Consider the following 20245-nt stretch of genomic DNA (forward strand, 5'->3'; position numbering starts at 1 on the left):
GTGCAATCTCTTCTATGGGAGAAAGGTCACTGAGATAAAAAAAAAAAGGAAAAAAAAAAAGATACTTCTCTCTGTCATTGCCATGTTACTGTTTCATGTTTACAGAATACAGGATTTTCCTCTCACGCTATGTTGGAGGAGAATCAGAGCTGCAAGCTCATGATTGTTCTTAGACAAATGGAGTACTTCAATGTTTTCTCCTACTGAACTTACATACTCCAACAGTTTTTAAGATGTTAATCATGTAATGTTTTGTAGCCCCACTTGTTAAAGGTAGAATTGGAAAATAAAGTTAAAATTGCCTGAGATATGTACTGCGTTTTAGATTGGTGAAAGTAACAACTTGAGAGTTTTTAGATAAATTAAAATCTTACTGAACAGCACTAAAGTTGCTGGTTTTCAGGATAGTTTTGTGAGATGAGTTTTTTGGGGAATACAGGCATGGATTAGTGCTATTGCTTATATATTTGTTGCCAATTTCTTTCCTCAACCAGAAGTTACTTTGAAGTTAAATACTGTTAATTCTTTTGATGTTAATTCAAATTTAAAACCACCTTTTCAGGTGAGAATTCATAGCTAAGGCTTTTCTTCCCATGAAGAAAATACTACTGGTATCCTATTTGCACTTAATAATAGAAAACCTTTATCTCCAAGATCACCACTACACAAAACCATAAGTAATACATAATTCGTGTCTTAGGTTGCTCTAAATTCTTGTTACTCTGTCTAGTAAAACAATGGGATACTTGTTATGCAGGTTAATTCACTCTTACATAAATAGTTCTCAGTTTTGGTTGGTATCACCAAGCCTGAAAAATATCTAGAATCTAAATGCATTTGGCATAAAGGATTTAATTTCTCTTTTTATACAGGGAAACACTTTCCGCGTTTACCATACTAAATTGACATAAAATGTTTTCCAGAAGTGACAGTCCATTTGAGTTAGAATTATTTGTAGCAAACTACTTGTAAACATGTAAATGATGTATCAATATTGCACTAACATTTAACCTGCTTTCAGATTTGTTGTAGAGCACTTAAATAATGAAAAATACTTGGCTTGTAAGAAACAACCATGACTTAACAAGAGAACTGTCTGAAAATATTTAGCTGAAATAGTCAAGTAACTGCTCATCCATTGTGTTTTCATAACATACCTCCATTTCATGGTATTCATATCCCATATGAAGTCTTGTCTTTCCCAAGGGACATTAAATAAACAAATGCAAACCAAGTGTCATCTTGGGGTACAGGCCTGCAAAATGAAATTCTGCAAGCTCTGTAAGTAGTGTGCAGGGTCTGGTGATGGCAGTATGGAGTCTGATAGGCACATTTGGAGGATTTGCTTCTCATCCCTCAGGAGCTGTGATAGCTTATTGCACAGTTGTGGAAGTTACCCAAGAAGCCTCTTTTCCAGCAATTTTGTTTTGCTCTTAGGCTGGCAAGACTAAACAGCTACTTAATTTCATAAATTCCTTATCAGTATCTTCTCCATTGGTTATGAAGTCAAGAGTCACTTCTGTGTATTTGTAATAAGAAAATCAACTAAGTATTCATATAACTCTTGGGCTTACCTGAGAAGCCTTCAGTTCACAGTCTTCAGAGGTAAAATAAAATTACTAAATGATAATTATATTTGAATCTTACAGGTATTATCACTGAGCAGCGTCTGAACCCTTGTGTTCGATAGACACAGTAATCAACCTGCTCACATGGGCTCTGCAAATGGATGCTTTTGATGTGGAAGAACTTTTAATAATTACATAACCTCGCACTTTATATTGCATTCATCTATTTGATTATAGGTCCTACACAATCCTCATTATTTTAATTTTTTGCAGCTTGTATCTTTATAGGTATTTATCTTCACAGCATTTAAAAGAGTTAGAGGACTAATGGTGCCAAAAAACATGGCTTGACAATTACTACAAATTGGTAATTATGGCATTATTAGTAAAACAGGCAATACCACTCCTTCCCCTAGCCACACGTCCTCCTCCTTCCCCTGCAGTAATTATAACAACAGTGTGTCCACATAATAAGACAGATTCTTTTTCTGATCTGATGGAAAATTATCTTGGTAGTTTAGTCTTCCTGTGGATAAGCTGAAAGGCACAGATCACCCAGCAGCTGCAAAATTGTCAAATCCTGTAAAGAGAAGAAATGGAAGCATATGACATCTGAGAACAATATTACCCTCTTCTGTAGGCACTGCACTTGCAGCAGATCAGGAATAAGGTGAAACTTTTTTCCTTTTGTCCGTTTGAAAGTTCTGGGATGGAAGTGATAATGTGCCTGTTACTGTTCAGCACTAAAATGAAAATGGAATACACCTTTGATGGAAAACCTAGATGATTGCTAAGAAATAAAACAATAAAATCTCAACACCTTGAAGACATCTTGCAGATTTAGGGTATTTTTCATTTTTAGCTATGTATGCAATTTATTTCTTTTATATTCTTGATAGACTCTGGCCTTGGTTTGCTTCTACATCTTTAGGTGGCGTTTTCTGCAGGTGCATCAAGCTTGTGTTTATCAGATGTCCATTCCACAGACCTTTTAAACTTGGTGCCCTTCCTTAAACTGGCAGGCAGGAGTGGAGGAAGTATTTGGCACAATTCCTTTCAGAGGTAGCGAGTTCTCCAGGCTTGTGAGATGCAGTCTCCTGGCACTGCTGATTATGGTTGCTATGCCACTGGAGTGCTAAGGGGAGGTTATCGTGAATGTACAGTTGACTTCTGTGTGAGAAGGAGACAAGATGGAAAGCTAAAAATGTTTGGTGGACACGGATAAAAGAAATCAAGCTCCCGTGTTATTATAGTGGCAGAAATTGTAAAGAAGCAGGCAGTGATAGTTCAGTATGTAAAAGAATGATATAAGGAAAAAAAAGGGAGGGCAGAGGAAAATAAATGTTTGAAAACATTATGGATAACGTAGGGAATGGAATATAAAATTATAGGGACCCTAATCAAGAAACATATTTGACCTTTGTGAAACTGGCTAGATATATCAGAAAATTATCTAATAAATGCAGTTTGAACACCAGTTGCATTTTTCCTGTAAATGTAAGGTAATGCAAACTCTGAAGAAAAGTGGATTTTTAGATCAAATTCGTGAATATTTACAGAAACAATTTTAGTAGGAGGTAAAATTTTCATTATTTGCTCTATATGTTTTTGATAAGTGAGTCATAATCATGCATTTGATCAGATCAAGATAGCTTCTGAAATAATGAAGATAACAGATGAAATTCCTCTTACCCCTAAAGTTTTGAATATTTGGGACCTAGGACTGCGATCCTTAGGTTGACTGGTGCAGGATCAGGCTGCATCAGCCAAATAGTAAAGCTTTCTTTTTTAAAAACCAAACGACTATTGCATTGGCTATCTCTACACCTGCAACAGATTAGGAAGGGTTAACTGCAAAAGTGTTTTCTTCTACATTTTGCACAGGTAAAGGTCAACACTGAAACAAACAGCAAATTACAATATAACCAACTCCTTGTGAAATCTACCCACTCTGGGATTTTGGGCCGTTCATTGCTGAGATTACTGAAGAACGTAGAACAAAGAATACTATGAGCCACCACAAAATCAAGAATGGAATTGTATTTAAGGAAGAAAATACTGATATTCATATAAATTCTTTCTGGAAGTCTGCTGTTTGTTTTCTTATCGTGCTTAAGGGATTGAATCCCTATAGCATTATGCACTGTACAAAAACACTTACTGAAAAGCACTGTCTGCAAGCCAGGTTACTGAGACATGGGGAAAGGGAAAAAACCCAATAAAACACAGGGATAATTCTCTAGCTGCCCCTATTCCCATGATGACAAAGAGCTAAAAATGTTGCATGTGTGTATTAGGCAATTGCATGACACTTTAAAAAACAAAGGTGTAACAACAGTGGTAAAAGATACCTTTGGCAGTCCTGTAAGAATAAACTCTACTCAAAGTGAATTTAGGGATGAGGGGATCTGGTCACGAGTTTCAGCTGCAGAGTAATGCTTTAGTTTCTTACATATCCAGTTAGATAGGATGGGGTAGTAATTTGTTGGTGCATTATTATTTATGTGAAGGGCAAACTGTCCCTTGCTTTTCATGCCTGCTATCCTCAGGAATGGGATTTTGCAGCATAGATGAAGTTATCTCAGTAAACAATATTTTAGTCCAAAATGTGGTAGGTGCCTTGTTTTTAACATTGCAGAGCTCTGTGAGATAGGAAAAAAAGACTTCTTGAACATAAGGACAGTTAAAAGCTATGATTTTCTGCTAACGTGGCTTTTCATCCAGAGAGAATTTTTTTCTTTTGTTATAGAGTAGAAGTCATATTTGTACTGATTACAGTTAGCTTAAGACTACAAAGCCGATCTTTTAATACAAAACTAGCTTGCAGCCTGTGAAGTGTGCTGGCATTCATAAGCTTATGCCTGTTCATATCTTCTGACCTTGAACAGGGTTTTCTGGAACAGGGTTAAGAAACTGAATATAATGGATTGAAATCAGTTTTATCTCACTGTGATTACATCAACACAGATAGTCAGTATGTCCATGTTTATAGCCGAACACATGTCCATTGCTTAAACTTGATGTTCTTGCTATCTTTGTGGCATATGGCATTAAGAAATGTATTTTAGGATAAACATATGTTTGGATCATGCAAAACAACAACATCTAGTAAAACAGAAATAGCGACGTTCCACTTAATGTTCTAACAGCCTAAGTTAGTTCTGAAGAACTGCAGGAAAAAGAAACCTCTACTAGGTCTAAACGTCTACTTAATGCAATAAATCCTCTGCAACCTAAACGGTGTTGTGAAATCATATAGTACATAAATACTGACTTCCAGGGAAAACACACCGAGCAAGATTCTTCTGACTTAGGTGTTACTTACATGAAGTCAGTACAGCAATGCCAGCTTGCACAGCATCAGGAGGCCATAGTTTGCGACATGAGAACGGAGGTTGAATTTAGAGGACAAGAAGTACAGGGTTTGGTTAATATCACGATACTTTTTCCATCTTTACTTTTGGTAGGCTAGTCTTCTTTCCTATGCAAAAATTGACACATACTCAATTCTGTCATCAGCAAATTCCTGCAAATCCAGGAGGCTTGTTCCCTTCTGCAGCTACCTCAGAGGGCAAGGATACTTCTCCTGTTCCTCCCTTCAAGCAAACCCCAGAAGTTTGTATGCTCGCTTCAACATTGGCAACACTGTTGGTGCTGGGTACAAGTTGGAAGCTGATGCCATGTTCTGCTGGGTTTTTCTTTTCCTCCAGATAGCCATTTTCAAAGTTGAGGATGCATAAAAACATACCAGAAGGTAAAGCCTGTAGGTAGAAGTAGTATCTTGCATTACATTGAATAATATGGTTAAAGAAAGTAGGCAGGCTTTTGGATGCACAACCCGTCTTTAGGTCTAAAATTAAAGAAGCAGATTTCAAAGGTAAACACAAACTGAGAACAACTGTTCAATAATTTAATTGGATGTGTATCTAGGCCATCTCTGAAGGAAAAATCAGGTGCTACTGATGAAGCAGAGGTGACCCAAAGGGCTGCTTTAGCATCATCAGAAAGCGTGGGTGTGAAGGGACGGAGAAAGGTACTCAATGTTTTTGGAACGTGTAGCGGTATCAGCAGGGAGATGGGTATTGTAACGAGCTATAAAATCAGTATCTCTATTAAATCCTTGGTTTACATATCCACTAGGATTATGAGTTTTATAGGTTTGACTTTGAAAACACAGTTTGTGGGTTTATCCTGAGGATCTGTTAGGTCTGAAATACTATAGCTGGAGTAACTGCTTTATGAAAAGTGTTTCCACAATTTGCTTAATTTATTGATTGCATGCAGGTTGCTTCTAGCGAGCGGTGCGTTTATTTTCACCTACGCAGTTACCACAAAATCACCTGGTGCAAAGGACAAAGGATGTTCCACTCCAGGAAAGGAAAACATCGCATCTAAAAACCACCCCAGCTAGTTTGGGCAGGTGCGCCACCCGACCACCGCTGCAGAAAACCCAGGTTATCTGAAGACAGAAGACCTGTGGGCAGAGCAGCGCGGGAGGCAGAAAGGCCTCCCCTCGCCGGGAGAGCCGTCCCTCACCCCAAGCCGCAGGCAGGCCTTCTCCCACGGCACACCAGCCCGCGGCCCCGCCGCCCTGAGCCCGGCGAGCCGGGCAGGGCCGGCCCGGGTCCGCTGCGCATCCCTCATTCCTCATCCCTCCTTCCCGCCGGGACACGCCAGACGTGAGGGGAGCCCGGAGAAACCCATAAAAGGGCACAGCCGGCATTAACTAGCTCCCCTAAAGACTCTGGGCGTGCGGGCATAAAACCTTTACAAACAGAGGGGCGGGGGGGGGGGGAAGTCAGCACCCACCCGGCCGCCGGGCGAGCAGGGGATGGGCAGCACCGGGGGAGCCCCGCGATGGGCGCAGCGAGGCACCTCCCCCGCGGCCGGCAAGGGCGGTAGCAGCAGCAGCGGCGGCGGCAGCGGGAGCCCAAGGGCGATGCCCGCCCGCCCGCACCGCCCTCTCCCCGCGCATGCGCGGCCGCCCCGCCGGCGGCGCGGCCACGTGACCGGGGAAGGCGGGGAGGGGACGGGCGCGCGGCGGTGCGTCTCTGTGGGCCCGGGCCGGCGGCGCAGAGGGGAGGGGGAGGATCCATCATGGCGTCTATGCAGGTGAGGAGCCTGCGGCGGAGCCGGGGCAACACCGGGGCGCGGGGGCGGGGGCCGAGCGGCGGCGGCGGCGGTCCGGAGCCGGGAGGAGCAGTTCCCCGGGCGGGTGCGTGGTGGTGCGCTCTGGAGAGCGGTGCGGGCGGAGCAACCGCTGGGGCAGCGGCTGAGGGGATCGGTTGCGTGGCGGCTCCGGCGCGGCCGCGGGGGTAGGGAGGGCCGGCGGCCGCTCGGCAGGGCCGGGGAGGGCAGGGTAGGGCCGGCCCGGCGCCGGGACGGAGCTGAGACCCGCGGGGACAGGCTGCGAGGGGCGAGGCCGGGCTCCGGCTGCGGCGAGGGAGGGAGGAGGGAGCCGCAAGTGAGGGCGGGTGGGGCAGGATGGCGGGCGGGGGAGGAGGCGGGAGGCGCCGGGGGGGCGAGTTGCCTCGGGGAGAGGTCTGGCAGCGATGCCCCCTCTCCCCCTCGGCAGGGTTTTAGGGGGCCACGGGTTCGCTGGTCGATGTGGGAGGTGGCGGGGTCGTTCCCCTCCCTCCCCCGGCGGTGTGGCCGCGGTGTAGCGGAGGGGGTCAGGGAGATACACACCCCACCACCCCCCCCCCGGTGACACCGTGAGGACGGTGTCGAAGGATGTAACGAACAACTGCATCTTCCCGGGCGTTTCTGGGGGTACGGCACTGTAATTCTCCGGTGCGGGGGGCGCTGGGACAGGCAAGTTTTGTCCCAAGCCGTGTGCCCGTGGGGTCCTCTTTCTCTCCGTAAATTGAGATTGTAGTGTGGTGTCAGTCCTGTGGACAGATAACGTCTGGTTTTACTTGGTTGGATGGGGTTGCTGTGGGTACAGTAGCATGAAACATCCTGCTGCTTGACAGGTATTTCCAGCTGAATTATTTATTCATACCTTCTCCGAAGGAGTTCTTAAATAGTAGCTACAGAAATTGCTCTGGAAGAATGGATCACTTTCACAGTGTGCTGCTCCAAGTGGGTGGTGATTTATTGAGAGGGGCAGGAGAAAAGATTGCTGGGTTTTGTGGCAGTGGCCCCTGTCCTTCCTTATTTCACCTGTAACTGTTCTGCTTTTCCTTGAGTTTTTAGTTTTCCATTTTGTTTTTAGATCTGGATGATCTGGCACTTCTGTTTTCTTTCTCAAACTGCTGCTTCTTTTCTCTTTCTTGTTTTCATTTTGGTCCAGTATCACTTACATTTTTTGTTACTAGTAATGAAACAGACCAGAAGGAACGTACAAAAACAATGACATGAGTTTCATTGTCCTGATAGCCTGGATTTAGCATAGCTAAAAAGGGTTAAAATGTTAAAGCATTGAACTTTATGGGGTAAAAAATTTTGCTGATGAAGTGTAGAAGCATAAAAAAACTCATGGTGCGTCTGAGTTATTGAAATGAAACGGGATCAAGAACTTGAACATACTGTACAGAATGTTCTTCATTTAGCAGTACCATAGATAGTCTGATCTGCCTTCATTTTATCAGCTCTATCTGGAAAATGTGTTTTTGTAATGCTCTTTTAACGCTCAGACTTTCACAAGCGTAACTGCAAAATAGAGGCAATAATTTATGAAGTAGTACCTTTTATAAAACTGTGTGAAAACTATAGGGAAACGACAGTTGTGAAACTTGAAGGAGGCACTCTGTGGGACTGTGTAAACCTGTGCTGTGTTGCTGTCTCTGGCCTAGTAAACAACTTTAGGTAGCTTGCCTCACCCCTTGTTCCTGTTGCTCCCTCTGTAAAGGGGAAATAAGGGTTACAAATTAGATAAGTTTGTTTAGGATATATGAATGATAAATATTGCCTAGAAGACAAGTTATGTGTGGAGGGTAGTACTCACTTCCTGAAAATACGGTCATGGTAAATCTAAGGTTGTAATTGCTTTCATTTTAGAAATACCAGCTGTTAAGAATACACTTTTTTTTTTTTTTTAAATGGTGTTCTATTGTCTTCTGATGAGAGATTCAAGAAAACTTACGGAGTCTTTTTGTCTATATGTTGTATAATGTTCTGATGACTTATTTCTGAGTTTAGTAAACTACTAATTTAGTAATGTAGTTTAGCAAATTGGAAAAGAAATTGTCTGGGATTTTTTTTTTTTTTTAAAAAAGGAAGCATAAATGAAAAATTAGTAAGTGAACTGTAAAATGAGTAACTTTCTCAATAGTAGACACCTTCCCAGGTGAACAAGACCTCAAGGCTCTGAATTCTTCTATTAATTAACATCTAAATCTTCATTGCAAAAAAAAAAATTTTACAAAGGAAACTGTAGTATATAATTTTAAGTGGTTTTTGGTTCAAGATAATTTAATTTATTAGTGCTGATGTTTAAGATATAAGTTGCCTGAGATAAAAAGGAGACATCCTTTTTCTGATTATGTACAGTGTTTTTAAGTACCCAGTGTTTAACTGAAATGTTTGTGCAACTTATTGCAGTCTCTAACTACCAGTAGTCTATCACTGTACTATTGTGGCAGTATTATTTATATTTCCCATAAGAATGATCTATTGGTATGGTAAATATGTTTTAGTTACTTCCTAAACTGCCATAATTTTATACAGCAATGTATGACGCCCTAGGTTAATTACATCTTATGTTTACAGATCCACCGAAATTTCTCTGATTAACTTAAAGCTAGAGTTATCTGATCAGCCGGTTCTAAGTCAGCCCGCAAGGAAAGTTTTGAAACTGTAACAAATCACCTCTTTTTGCCAATAGCACTGAACATCAACCTGAAGAGCTGCTGCTGTTCAGTTGATGCATAGTAACTTGTAAAACTCCTGTGTTTGAGTCTTTATGTGTACTATTTAAATTTGTGATCTTTGTCTGTGTCGACATTCTTTAATGGTAGTTTTCTGTAATGCTTTTCTTCTAGAATAATAGAAGCCAATGTTGATGAGATCCTGTGTTTTGTTTTCTAACCACAGTGTTGTCTAAAGTGGTGGGTAATTTGCCACTGCTGGATTGATTTAAACCTGGTTTGCCTAACTTCAAGCAAACGATAATTTTTTTTCTTAACAAACAAACCTTGGAGGAAAAGCATTTTTTCCCAACGTTTTTCCCAGAAGAAGCCCCAGCTTGTGCAACTTTTTCCTAAAAAAAACCCCAGAAATATTCTGAAAAGTTGTAAATTGTATGGAACAAGTGAATAGAATGGATTTGCTTTAGAAAATTCAGTATAGCATCTTTAGTAATCTGAAGTCTTAAAGCTACAGATAACATAAAATGCGGCAAATGCTGAAGAAATAATAAGCAATAAACAGTTGTTCTCAGAACAGCTGGAAAGACAGAACTTGCATTAAGAATAGAAGAGCAGGTAAAAAATAGAACCAAGGAAGTTCAGTTGAAAATGTACAGAAAATATATCATTGCTGTACAAAGTACTAGATACCAACTATTTGCATCTTAAACTTGAAAGATTGGCTTTATTCATAATACTTGCATTTTAATTACTATTGTTTTACCTTTCCCCTCCTTTCATTTTTAATACCATGTTACTTCAGGCCCTGCATTATGGTTGGACATATTTAAACAGCTTTCATAAACACGTCTATGGGAACAGTTTTAGGTTTGCATTTTATCACCAAAATAACCTCTTGTCTTTTCTTTAAAGTTAGGCACACGAGATTTGTACATGTAGATATTTAAATCTGATTAAATACAGAGCTAATGTAATTAATGACACAAACAGCTTTAGTAAAGAGTGTAGAATGTTAGCCTTCACCATGTGTTTCTGTTATCAGGAAATTTTTTTTTTTTTTGCCCTTGAAAACTGCCTGTTGGTGGGCTGCCGTCAAAATACATGCACACATCAAAATAAAGTGCTACTTGAAAAGTCTTGTTCCAGCAATAGAATTTTTTTCAAAATGCATGACTAAACAGGCATTTAATAAAATAATTGTGCTAGATGACAATGCAGAATTCATGTTACAGTTTGAAAGCACCAGAAACTTTTATCACAAAACACAAGCCAGTAGCAATATAAAAGTTTCCCACAAGTTTTACTCCAGTGTTTTCAGCCAGTGGGGTAGGGGGTGGTGAAAATGCATACAGGCCACTGAAATTGCAAGAAAAATTATGTACACTTTCTGTTGAAGTTCCTTGGTTCTGTTCTTTACCTGCTCTTGGTTCTGTTCTTTACCTGCTCTTGGTTCTGTTCTTTACCTGCTCTCCTAGTCTTAGTGGAAGTTCTGTGTTTCCAGCTGTTCTCAGAACAATTGCTTATTGATTAATCTTTCTTCAATATTGGCAGCATTTTTATTTAATAATTTGGAAGTAATTTTCGCTACTAATTTGACAGCTTTGTCCAGGAAAAAGTTCTAAACTATTTTTAATATCTTCCAAAAAACCCGAACAAACCCAGTGTTAAGCGAGGAAAGCTTTCAGCCAACTGGAACTTCAGTGATGATGCACATGTGTTCTGTACTGTTAAACATCACAGTATGGGATGCTGTTTGTGTTGTTTCAAACAAAACATTTAGAAAATAAAAAGAAAATGAGTGGTTACTGTAACCATATAACCAATTCTGGGGTATAAACACAAGGAAATTATTGGAAGTTAGTAACAGCTTTAAGTATTTAGTGGTGCCATTGGTGAAATACTGTTGAAGATAAAAATTTCAATCATTTTTTAAACTGAAAAATGCAAGTACCATAATTGAGACCAGAATGAGTTGAAAGTAAAAAGCATTTCTCCTGTCCACTAAGAGGTTGTTAGTCCTTTATGTAACCTTCAGTTACCAGTCTGTACTGATATGTGGTATATTAGCTTTGGCATGTAGCCATGCTACAGTAAAATAAGATAAATACAAAGTTTATAGTTATTTTACCAAGATCAGATAGTCTAATCTTGGGGTTTTTTTTAATAAACTTTTAAAGTGAGTTGAATATCAAGTGAAGTTTAAAATTTATAGTCTTTAAGTCAGTAAAGGTAAATAAAATAGTTATGGCTTTAGGCCCTAAAGAGTCTCACTTGTGTGTTTTTGTATCTGCCTGCGTAAATAGAATTTTGGGAAACATTTTGCTGTGCATCTGCACGATTTTTGAGCTAGAATGGAAGAATTCACTTCTGAAAAAGAAAGCAGTAGTAGACAAGTTTACTGAAACTGGTGCCACTGAGCGTTATCAGCAGATCTTTCTTCCAAATAGACCAACAGTATAGCTAAAATATAGAAAACCACGAATGCTTTCAACCTGTCACATTGAACATTGATATGTCATGAATATGTGTGTGATTTAAATCAGGAAAATAAAAGCAGGCAGATATTTATTGTAAAGAATGATTATTCCAGTTGATGTTAAATATTTTTTGCTCAGAGTTGGATAACGTCTTGTGCTTGCGTTTAGGCCTAACTATTCAAGCTCTGAGAAGGGAAAAAGAGAAAACAATGAATTTGCAAAAGCCAGGGAATGTTGTCTTGTTAAGCTGCTCCCTTGGAAAGCTCTGTGAGTTTGTAATTAATAAGCTAAAGCAGCTTAGCTCAAACAATGTGCAAAACTCAGTGATCAAGCACTTTCTTTAATTGTTTGCTCAAATTCTACCAAGCTAAGACTTTCAGACTAAAGGATCTTCACTATATGTTATACAGGCATAGGCTGTACTGGTGAATACTCCCAGAGATTATGTGATTAAATTACCCCTATTAATATGAAAGAGAGAAGGCACAACTTCTGTTGAACTTACCCATAGTTATGGCTGTGTCCAACAAATACAAGTGTGTTTGGTATAATGATAATGTCTCTTATGTAGCCTTGGTTTATAACCAAGAGACAAGCTTTCAAGCAGTTTACAGGCTAAAGTTTCTACTGGGGCAAAGGGGAACAGGATGATGAAGGTATGTTGCTCATTACTTGGAGCCAAAAATTGTGTGTCTTGCATGGTTTTGAAGTAGCGAAGGACTGTGACAAAACTATCAGCTGGGGATTGGTTTTTTGCCTTTTGAAGGGAGGAAGAGACAATATTGCCCATTCATTGAAACCTGTTGTAACTTCATTTATTAAAACCAAATGAAAATAAAGTAAATAGGTTGAATGTTTTAAAATAAAAAGAGCCAGTATGAAACCTTTTGTGATAGAATGAAGGTCAGGTAACCTGTCTTCTGCCTGCTTTTGATAGTTGAGTGCTTTTAAAAGGTATTCTGGAATCGGTGCCAGCCTTTGCAGGTTTTTTTTCTTTGTTTTTGTTTGTTTTTCCTGTAAGGTGACCTTAATCACTGCAATGAAGAACAGGTATCAATCTGGGGTGGCAGGGGAAGAAGGGAGGCAGCCCCGTCATTTGCCTTCCTGGGAGCAGTATTAATGTATTAGAAAAGAAAGGACAGAAGTTAACAGTGGTAGCACAGGAATTGCGAGACACCTTATTTTTGATAATTAATGATCTGATTGAGAATACTAGCTTTTCATACATAGTATTAAAAAATAATTTTCTCCTTTTGTGATTACAAAGTTGTTTGTCGTATTTTTTTATTCAACTTAATTAAAAATACTGTTTGATCAGCCTCAAGAAGAAAATACTGTATATATGTCAATAAATGGTGATAATAGTTTACGAGAGTATAGCAAATATTGTCTCTAAAGGTCTGCTGGACTAAAATGCTTCATAGAATTTGATATTACTTATTCACATAGATTTATTTATTTCTTCTTGATTAGAAATTGTTGGCCAATAATGAGAAGGGACAAGGAAACTGAATGGATTGAGGTTTCCTAAGTTAGAAATTCTCTCCCTGTCATGTTTAGGGATATGGATTTGATGAGTATTTAAATCTTGTTGCAGTTTACAACTTCCAAGATTTTGACTCTCTTCTTTCCAAAAGGCTTTTTGTCAGAATACAGCATTTTATCTTGGTTATCAACCTTTGGAACAGTTTTTATAAGGATGAGAAATTCCCTGCTAGATATATGGTTGTCCTTATTGTGCCAGCCCTTGCTGTTGTCTTAAATTCATTTTTTAACTGAAGCAGCTCAAATAATGCCAGACTCTTGTCCTTAAAAGATAAGATTATTTGTGTTTGACTTTTTAGTATTGTGTGAGGCTTGTGCTGGGCATTGGTACATTTGAAGACTGTTTATGAAGCAGATGATTAGCTGTCAGTTTCATTTTATTCTTTATTAGTGGGTTTCACTTAATTTGCTTTAAAATGACAGGTTCGTTGTAAAAAATTTGATTATCTGGCAAAAAGCTTTTCAGACTGTGGAGTACAGAGTGTTTTGTGTGTGTAGTTATTGACTGATCTTTAATTATACTGTAGTTCCGATTTCAGTTTGATCTTGTCTCTTAGTGAGTTTAAGTCAAGCATATTATTCCCTTTAGAAGAGAACTGTGTTGCCTTGACCTTCCAGTCAAATAGTTCAGAATATCTTGGAGCATGTGAAGATAATATTCTGTTATTGAGCTGAGAAATCAACAATCCTTCCTTCCCCCCCCCCCCCCCCCCCATCCATAACCTAATGAAATTTTTAAATGCTCAAAGAACAAAAGATTAGTGGTGGAAACTTATTTGTAAGTAGCTTGTTAAAAGATCCATGTATTGCCTTTTGGTTCCTTTAAAAAGAGAGAAATGTACAAAATGCTTGACACTCAGAACTTGAAGTATGGATTGGTCTGGGAAAATAACATTAGAACTGGGTTGCCAGATGTTAACATGTTTTATTAGAAATGAGAAGGAGGAGACTAATCTGCTTCTGCATTCTCAGTACAGATTGAAAACCTGATATTCAGCCAAAAATAGATAAAACTGAAAAACAATTCTTCAAATTCAAATCCTGGTATTATTTTTTTATGTACAGAGTATTTTGTGAAGCTGTTTTGTTACGTGTCCTGGTGAAGCTTTAATTGAGCATGTCCAGACAATTATCTTTCTTTCCTCCTCTGGGCCTTGATTAAAACTTACCAGAAGAACTTTGATTAGGAAAAATTCATGCAGGATTGTGATAATCAAGTATCTGCATAGCTTGTGAGTTTGGGAGTCTGGGCCAAATGATTTCACCTGAGTTATGGGATACACTCTGCAGGGGCTTTCTTGAGTGACCTGATTGATTAGGAAGCAAAGGATTTTTTAATTTGTAGGAACTGTCATATTTTCTTTAGATTCCTTAGGTAGCAAGATGGACTGTAGCAGGTAGTTTTTTCCTAAATATCACCATTTTTAATCTTTACCTTGTTTCTCTTCTGGGAGCTTTTTGGTATTTAAAGTTAGATTTCTAGTTAGAGAGTAATATGCAATCAGTTCCAGCAATACTTACACTGTTAAAAATGTTTGGGGTTTTTTGTTTGTGGTGGTTTTTTTGGGTTTGGTTTTTTTTTTTTTTTCTGTAGAGGAGTTTTGTTTGAAAAGCAGGACTACCTACCCAGTGTTTAGAACTTCATATTCTGGACTTGAGGTATTTTTCAGTAAGAAATGTGTGAATGGAAGAACCAAAATACTGAAAATAGAGTTGTTACTGGTCTTACTCTCTCAGGCTAGTAGGTTGTACTAGCAGACTAGTAACAGCTTTGCTTATGAATCAACATGGTGGTGTTGTAACAACACTGTTGTTGCAGCCTGTTCACAACTTCTCCTATTCTGGTACAGGGTTACTGTTTGCCTCCATTCAGTGAGGGAGTGCTTGGAAAAAAGTCTGTATCCTGCATGCAAAAACTTCTACAAAACAGAAAGGATGTTTTTTGTGAAATATTTTGTAACTTGAATGGGGGAGGAGGTGACAGCCCGTAGCTGATAAGTGAAATGTAAATTCTTTGCCAGGACTTCATCATAGTACTGACAGTGCTTTTGTGCTAACAGAGTTTTCTGGGTACATTTAAATCTTTGGGTGTGGAAGAGAATCATTGGCAGTTACTGCAGAAATATTGTTAGGTCTCCCTAGGGTGCAGTGGCTTTACCGGCATAAAATAGAAGAGTGGAGCCCCTCTGGGACTAATTTTTAATTTTTAACTATTTATGAGTGAGTTTTTCTTCCTCTTTGATCTCCAAGCCAGATTAAGATTTGAGTTTACAGTGCCTAGGAAGGCTTGGCCTTGGAAGGCCACTCGGTTCTTAGATCGTTGCAACAAAGAGAGGGGAATCTGAGTGCATGGAAATAGAAGGTTTCTAACAAAATATAAGTACAGATGTTTTGGACACCCACGCTTCCTAGTCTGTGAAGTCGCTGTTCCATCTTTCAGTTTCTTCATAACCTCACGATACTGCCTAACTGAGCATGGCTAGTAGAGTCCCTACCACTCCAGGTGAAAAGGCCACCACATTCCAGCTTAATCGCCCATCACAGCTTGTTTTAGTGGTAAAAGAAGGTGTGGTGATGGAACATTTCCTCCAGCAGAAAGGAACGGAAGCTGTTTGCCCATTTTCCACTTTTTGCTCTACTCATAGGTTTCTGCTCTACTGGTAGAGAAAAATTGCTTTATGCCCAGCTGTTTTCTGCCAAACTGTTATTGCTGCCCTTAATACATCCTGTCTGGTACTGAATCTCCTTCTGGTTTAATCAGCTCAGCTTTTCTCTCTCTACTTTTTTTTTCTCAAAAAAAAAAAAAAGTCAGTCCCTAAAATAGACTTTGAAGTCTATATTAAGGGTTGTTCATAGGTAAATTATTTGACTAAGATAGCTCATAATTTAGTTTACTCATTTAAGATATTACCCGTTTAAGACACTGCACATCTTGTGCAGCATTTCTTGAAACACCAAGAAGTAGAATATTCAAGAATTGCAAAGATAAGACAGTTGAATGTATACATTGATCTTCAGTTTTATTTTCTTTGTATCATTTACCCTTTATAAAGTTTGTATTTTCAGCTCTGAGGAGATAATAAGCAAGGAGTATGGGCACACAGTTGACCTTTATTGGATTATGGTGTTAATATTTTACTGCTAATCAACAGAGCCAATGTAATAGTGTATGTATGCTTTGCCCACTCCAGTTATGAATTATATGTTAACTGAAACAATATTCATTGGCTACCTTAGTTGCTCTCAGCTTTATGTACATAATTCATACTTGGTGGTGATGCCTATAACTAAGGGTGCCTTGCTTTTTCACTGTACACATGTTTTTGTTTGCATGTAGCTTTGTTAAAGTTTAACTCTGTAGGCTCCAGTTTTCCAAGGGAGAGGCAAAGCTGTTGTAAGAGTTCTGACAGTGGGCTTAGAACTGGAAATAGACAGCTGATATTGTGAAACTGCTTTTTAAAGGCATTGAGAAGTAATTTTCGCATACCTTCAAGAGCTAGATAAGTTTTCATGGCGGGGGAGGAAAATACCTTTGACTGCACTGTTGCATTGTGGGGGATTGTGGATAATGTCTGTCTGTCTACCTGTCTGTCCATGGGTTTGTGGTAGAATCAGAAAAAAGATCCCTGGTTTTGGGGAATGTGATGGTGATATTGTCATATATGCTTTAGGAATATAGGTTATTGCCTTTTGAAGTAGTTGACAGGGATACGGAGACCAGTGAAATAATTTTCTATGTTAATAATCATTCATGTGAGATAAAACATCTAGCTCAATGGTGCACAGTAACCAAACTAACTGGTTCTAGGAGATGCATTCTGAAATACTCATCTTGCCAACTTCCAAATCTCTTCCTGTCCTAAATTGCTACCCTCTCCACCTTTTCACAAATAGCATCTTTTTATATGCTTCTGCCCTGTCTTCTGCTTCTTTATATGATTCACCAGGAATCAACACAAGTGAGAATTTAGCTGTGGGATTTGAGATGTTTCCATACCAGTTTCAGAGGTTGCCACGTAAGACGTGCCAGTTCAGAGAAAGAAGAGTGTGTATTTTTGTTTAGCAAAGGTACTAGAAGCTACTGGCTTCAGAGATATATTTAACTTGAACCATGACAGACAGTGAGTGCCATCTATCAGGATTGAAATGATGGAGGTTGTTGTGAGCTGTCTGGGGAGCCGGCAGGAATTTTACTCCACTGACAGCCAGTTAATTTTGTGTTCTTTGCTCCATATGCTTTGAGCAGTCTTATGAGCTTGACACTTTAGAAAATTTGTGGAGGTTAATTGAAGGGGTTGCACAAATCCTATTTGATGGAATTAACAACAGAATACAAGCCATTGCTGTCAGTCATGTCTCAATTACTTGAATAAACTTTCTTTTGGAGCTAATGTTTGGATCAGTGTTAAGCTGTGTTCTTTGATTTCATCCTTGAATCATCCTTTCCTGTAGAGGTGAATTCAGTAATCTTGGTTTCAAAGACTTCCACCTTTTTGAAAATACTTCTGTAAACTACTGGTTATGTCACTACTCTTTGCCTTTTGCAGCTGGTTATTCCTTTAGTTGAAGGACTGTGTTGTTACCCAGTCTTGGGTTTCTGATCTTCCTACCCTGCTGATCTGTTTCCCTCTAGGTAGTGAATGGTTTTACCAATTCGATACTTTTTAGTTTTGGTTTATTGGGAATTTGTATTAAAAGAATGTTTAACCATAAAATCCTCTCTCAAAAATAAGGAAAAGATCAAATTAAGATTGCCTGTGCATGCTTCATTTATTCCCCCTTTACGTAAATAACTCCATGATTGCAGTCCATGTTTTCTTTTGCAGTCTCTTTAAATAGAAGGTGGAGAAGCAGGAAGGGAGCTTCTATATGAAATCTTATGATGGATTAGCAGAAACATTGGAAAGATGGTCTTGTGATATGAACAGAACAATCCAGCAAGCAGAGCACCCACGAGCATATTAATGTATAGATAACATCTGTTTGGAGGTTATTGTGGGAGTGAGTGGCTGCACTAGCTTGTATTTTGACTTAAAGGAGCTGGTTGAGAGGCTGAAAGGAACCTGAGTATGTGATTTAAAAAAAAATGGTATTCCTGATTCATGGTAAGAAAAAAAGCAAAAGTAATAATGGTATTGACTTTAGATATGCATGTCTCAACATAGCTGGAGATCTGTAAATAAAGGAGGACTCCTTGTAATTAAGAATGTTGAAGGGCTACAAATTTCTAGAAGAAAATACTAATTTACAGTGGCAAGCTGTCTCAATATGGAAAAAATATAGGAATAATAGTAAAAGTCAGAATGGCTGCATGAGGATCTATTTAGTGACTTGAAGACTGAAAAGGCTTTGTACAAAACAGAAAAGTGAAAATAAGTAATTACAGCTAAAGCTCAATATGAAAGAAAGGGACAAGCATATAAGAGTGAAATCTACCCATGGTTCATTGTTTTTAGAAAAGCATTAAGAAAGGTTTTTATAAATCACTAGAAAGATGAAGAAAGGGATGAGCCTGTGAATAGAAAAGGAAAGCAAAGAATAGATGATACAGTTACTTAAATTAACAACAAATAATGCCAAGCAAAAAGAACAGATTCAATACCTTTTAGGCGTTGGGTATTATGTTGGTCACTAGGATTCAGCTGTGTGGGTTGGTTTTGGTTTTTTTTGTTTTAAGTGTTTAAGCAACTGAATCTGGGTTTTTTGACAATTACCTTGAGTTTCCAGATAAGTACTATTTTTATTCTTGTACTGTCGTGTGAAAGGGTGGCTTCTGGAAATCACTGGACCGAATAGTCTCTGACACCTGTAAGATATAAAGGACAATTAACTTGTGAGTACTTAGCTAAAAAGTAGCCAAAATGGATCACATTGAACTGACATGACTTTCTCCTCTTACTGTGCAGTAACTATTGTGAAAGCGAAGCAGTAGCTGTATTCCGACTGTGCAAGTATTTCTGGCTTGTGTTATTGTGACATTTGAATAAGCGCACAAGAGAAATGTATAAATTGGTGGATTCTTGGATTCTTTTTTTTTTATTAACCACAAAGACGACTTCTCAAGGTATCACAGTTGTAGTTTGATTGCAGTAAAATCACTCTTGTTTCAACTGGATGTCTGATTGACAGAGGGCATTTGGTTCTGTCAAGCTGAGTGGACCTACTAAAGGGTATTTTGAGTGCAGTCTGCATTGGCTTGAAAGAATTATGTGTTGTGTTTAGTAAGGATTGGGAAAGGAGAGAAATAAGTTGAAATAAGTAAAAGAATTCTCTTCTGTATCCATGAAGAGTAAGAGAAGTAATTTGACATAATTTATTCAACTCACCTAGATGTCTTATTGTGAAGAAAATTCTTCCAATTACAAAAGCAAGAGATAGGGTGATGTGGAAAATGTTAAAGGCTTTTAACTACAAGGATATTTTAAGAATCTTTGATCCATCCTTATGTTAGGAAGATGGGGAGGTGACTTCCCTGAGGTATCTTCAAGTCCTAAGTTTATAAGATTCTACAAATGAGGTGGTTAAAATTGTCTGAAAAGTGTTAATCCATTATACTTTTTCCTGCTATGTATGTTGCTGCTAATTCTCAAGAATTTTGTGCCAGAAAAACAGTTTTCTGTATTCATGGCTGTCAAATACAAGGAAGGCTTTCCTCCTGAAACTGTTCCTTTTCAAATGCTTAATTTCAGAAACTTAGAGTTGCAGCGTGCCTTTTGTGGCACATGTAACATGTGTGGGCTTCGTATATCAGTGTCATGGTTTTTTAAAAGTACATAACTGAATTATCTTGAAGCTAAGAGTGCATGTTTCTGGATGTGTGCGTGATATTACAGTAGTCTTTAGA

At 38.9% G+C, this 20245-nt stretch overlaps 1 protein-coding gene across 2 annotated transcripts in view; it reads left to right on the plus strand.

Moving 5' to 3' along the window:
• The first annotated feature begins 6572 nt into the window (after positions 1 to 6572).
• Positions 6573 to 20245, plus strand: part of UBE2W (ubiquitin conjugating enzyme E2 W) — a 33560-nt gene continuing 19887 nt past the window's right edge. For both annotated transcript variants that reach the window (XR_003923015.2, XM_030011773.2), the window contains exon 1: positions 6573 to 6680. Coding sequence is in view for 1 of the 2 variants with exons in the window: in XM_030011773.2 (XP_029867633.1) it covers positions 6666 to 6680 (15 nt within the window). In the remaining variant the exon portion in view is untranslated. The remainder of the gene's footprint in view (positions 6681 to 20245) is intronic.

The sequence above is a fragment of the Aquila chrysaetos genome, chromosome 4, assembly GCF_900496995.4.
Source record: "Aquila chrysaetos chrysaetos chromosome 4, bAquChr1.4, whole genome shotgun sequence".
Classification (NCBI taxonomy): Eukaryota; Metazoa; Chordata; class Aves; order Accipitriformes; family Accipitridae; genus Aquila; species Aquila chrysaetos.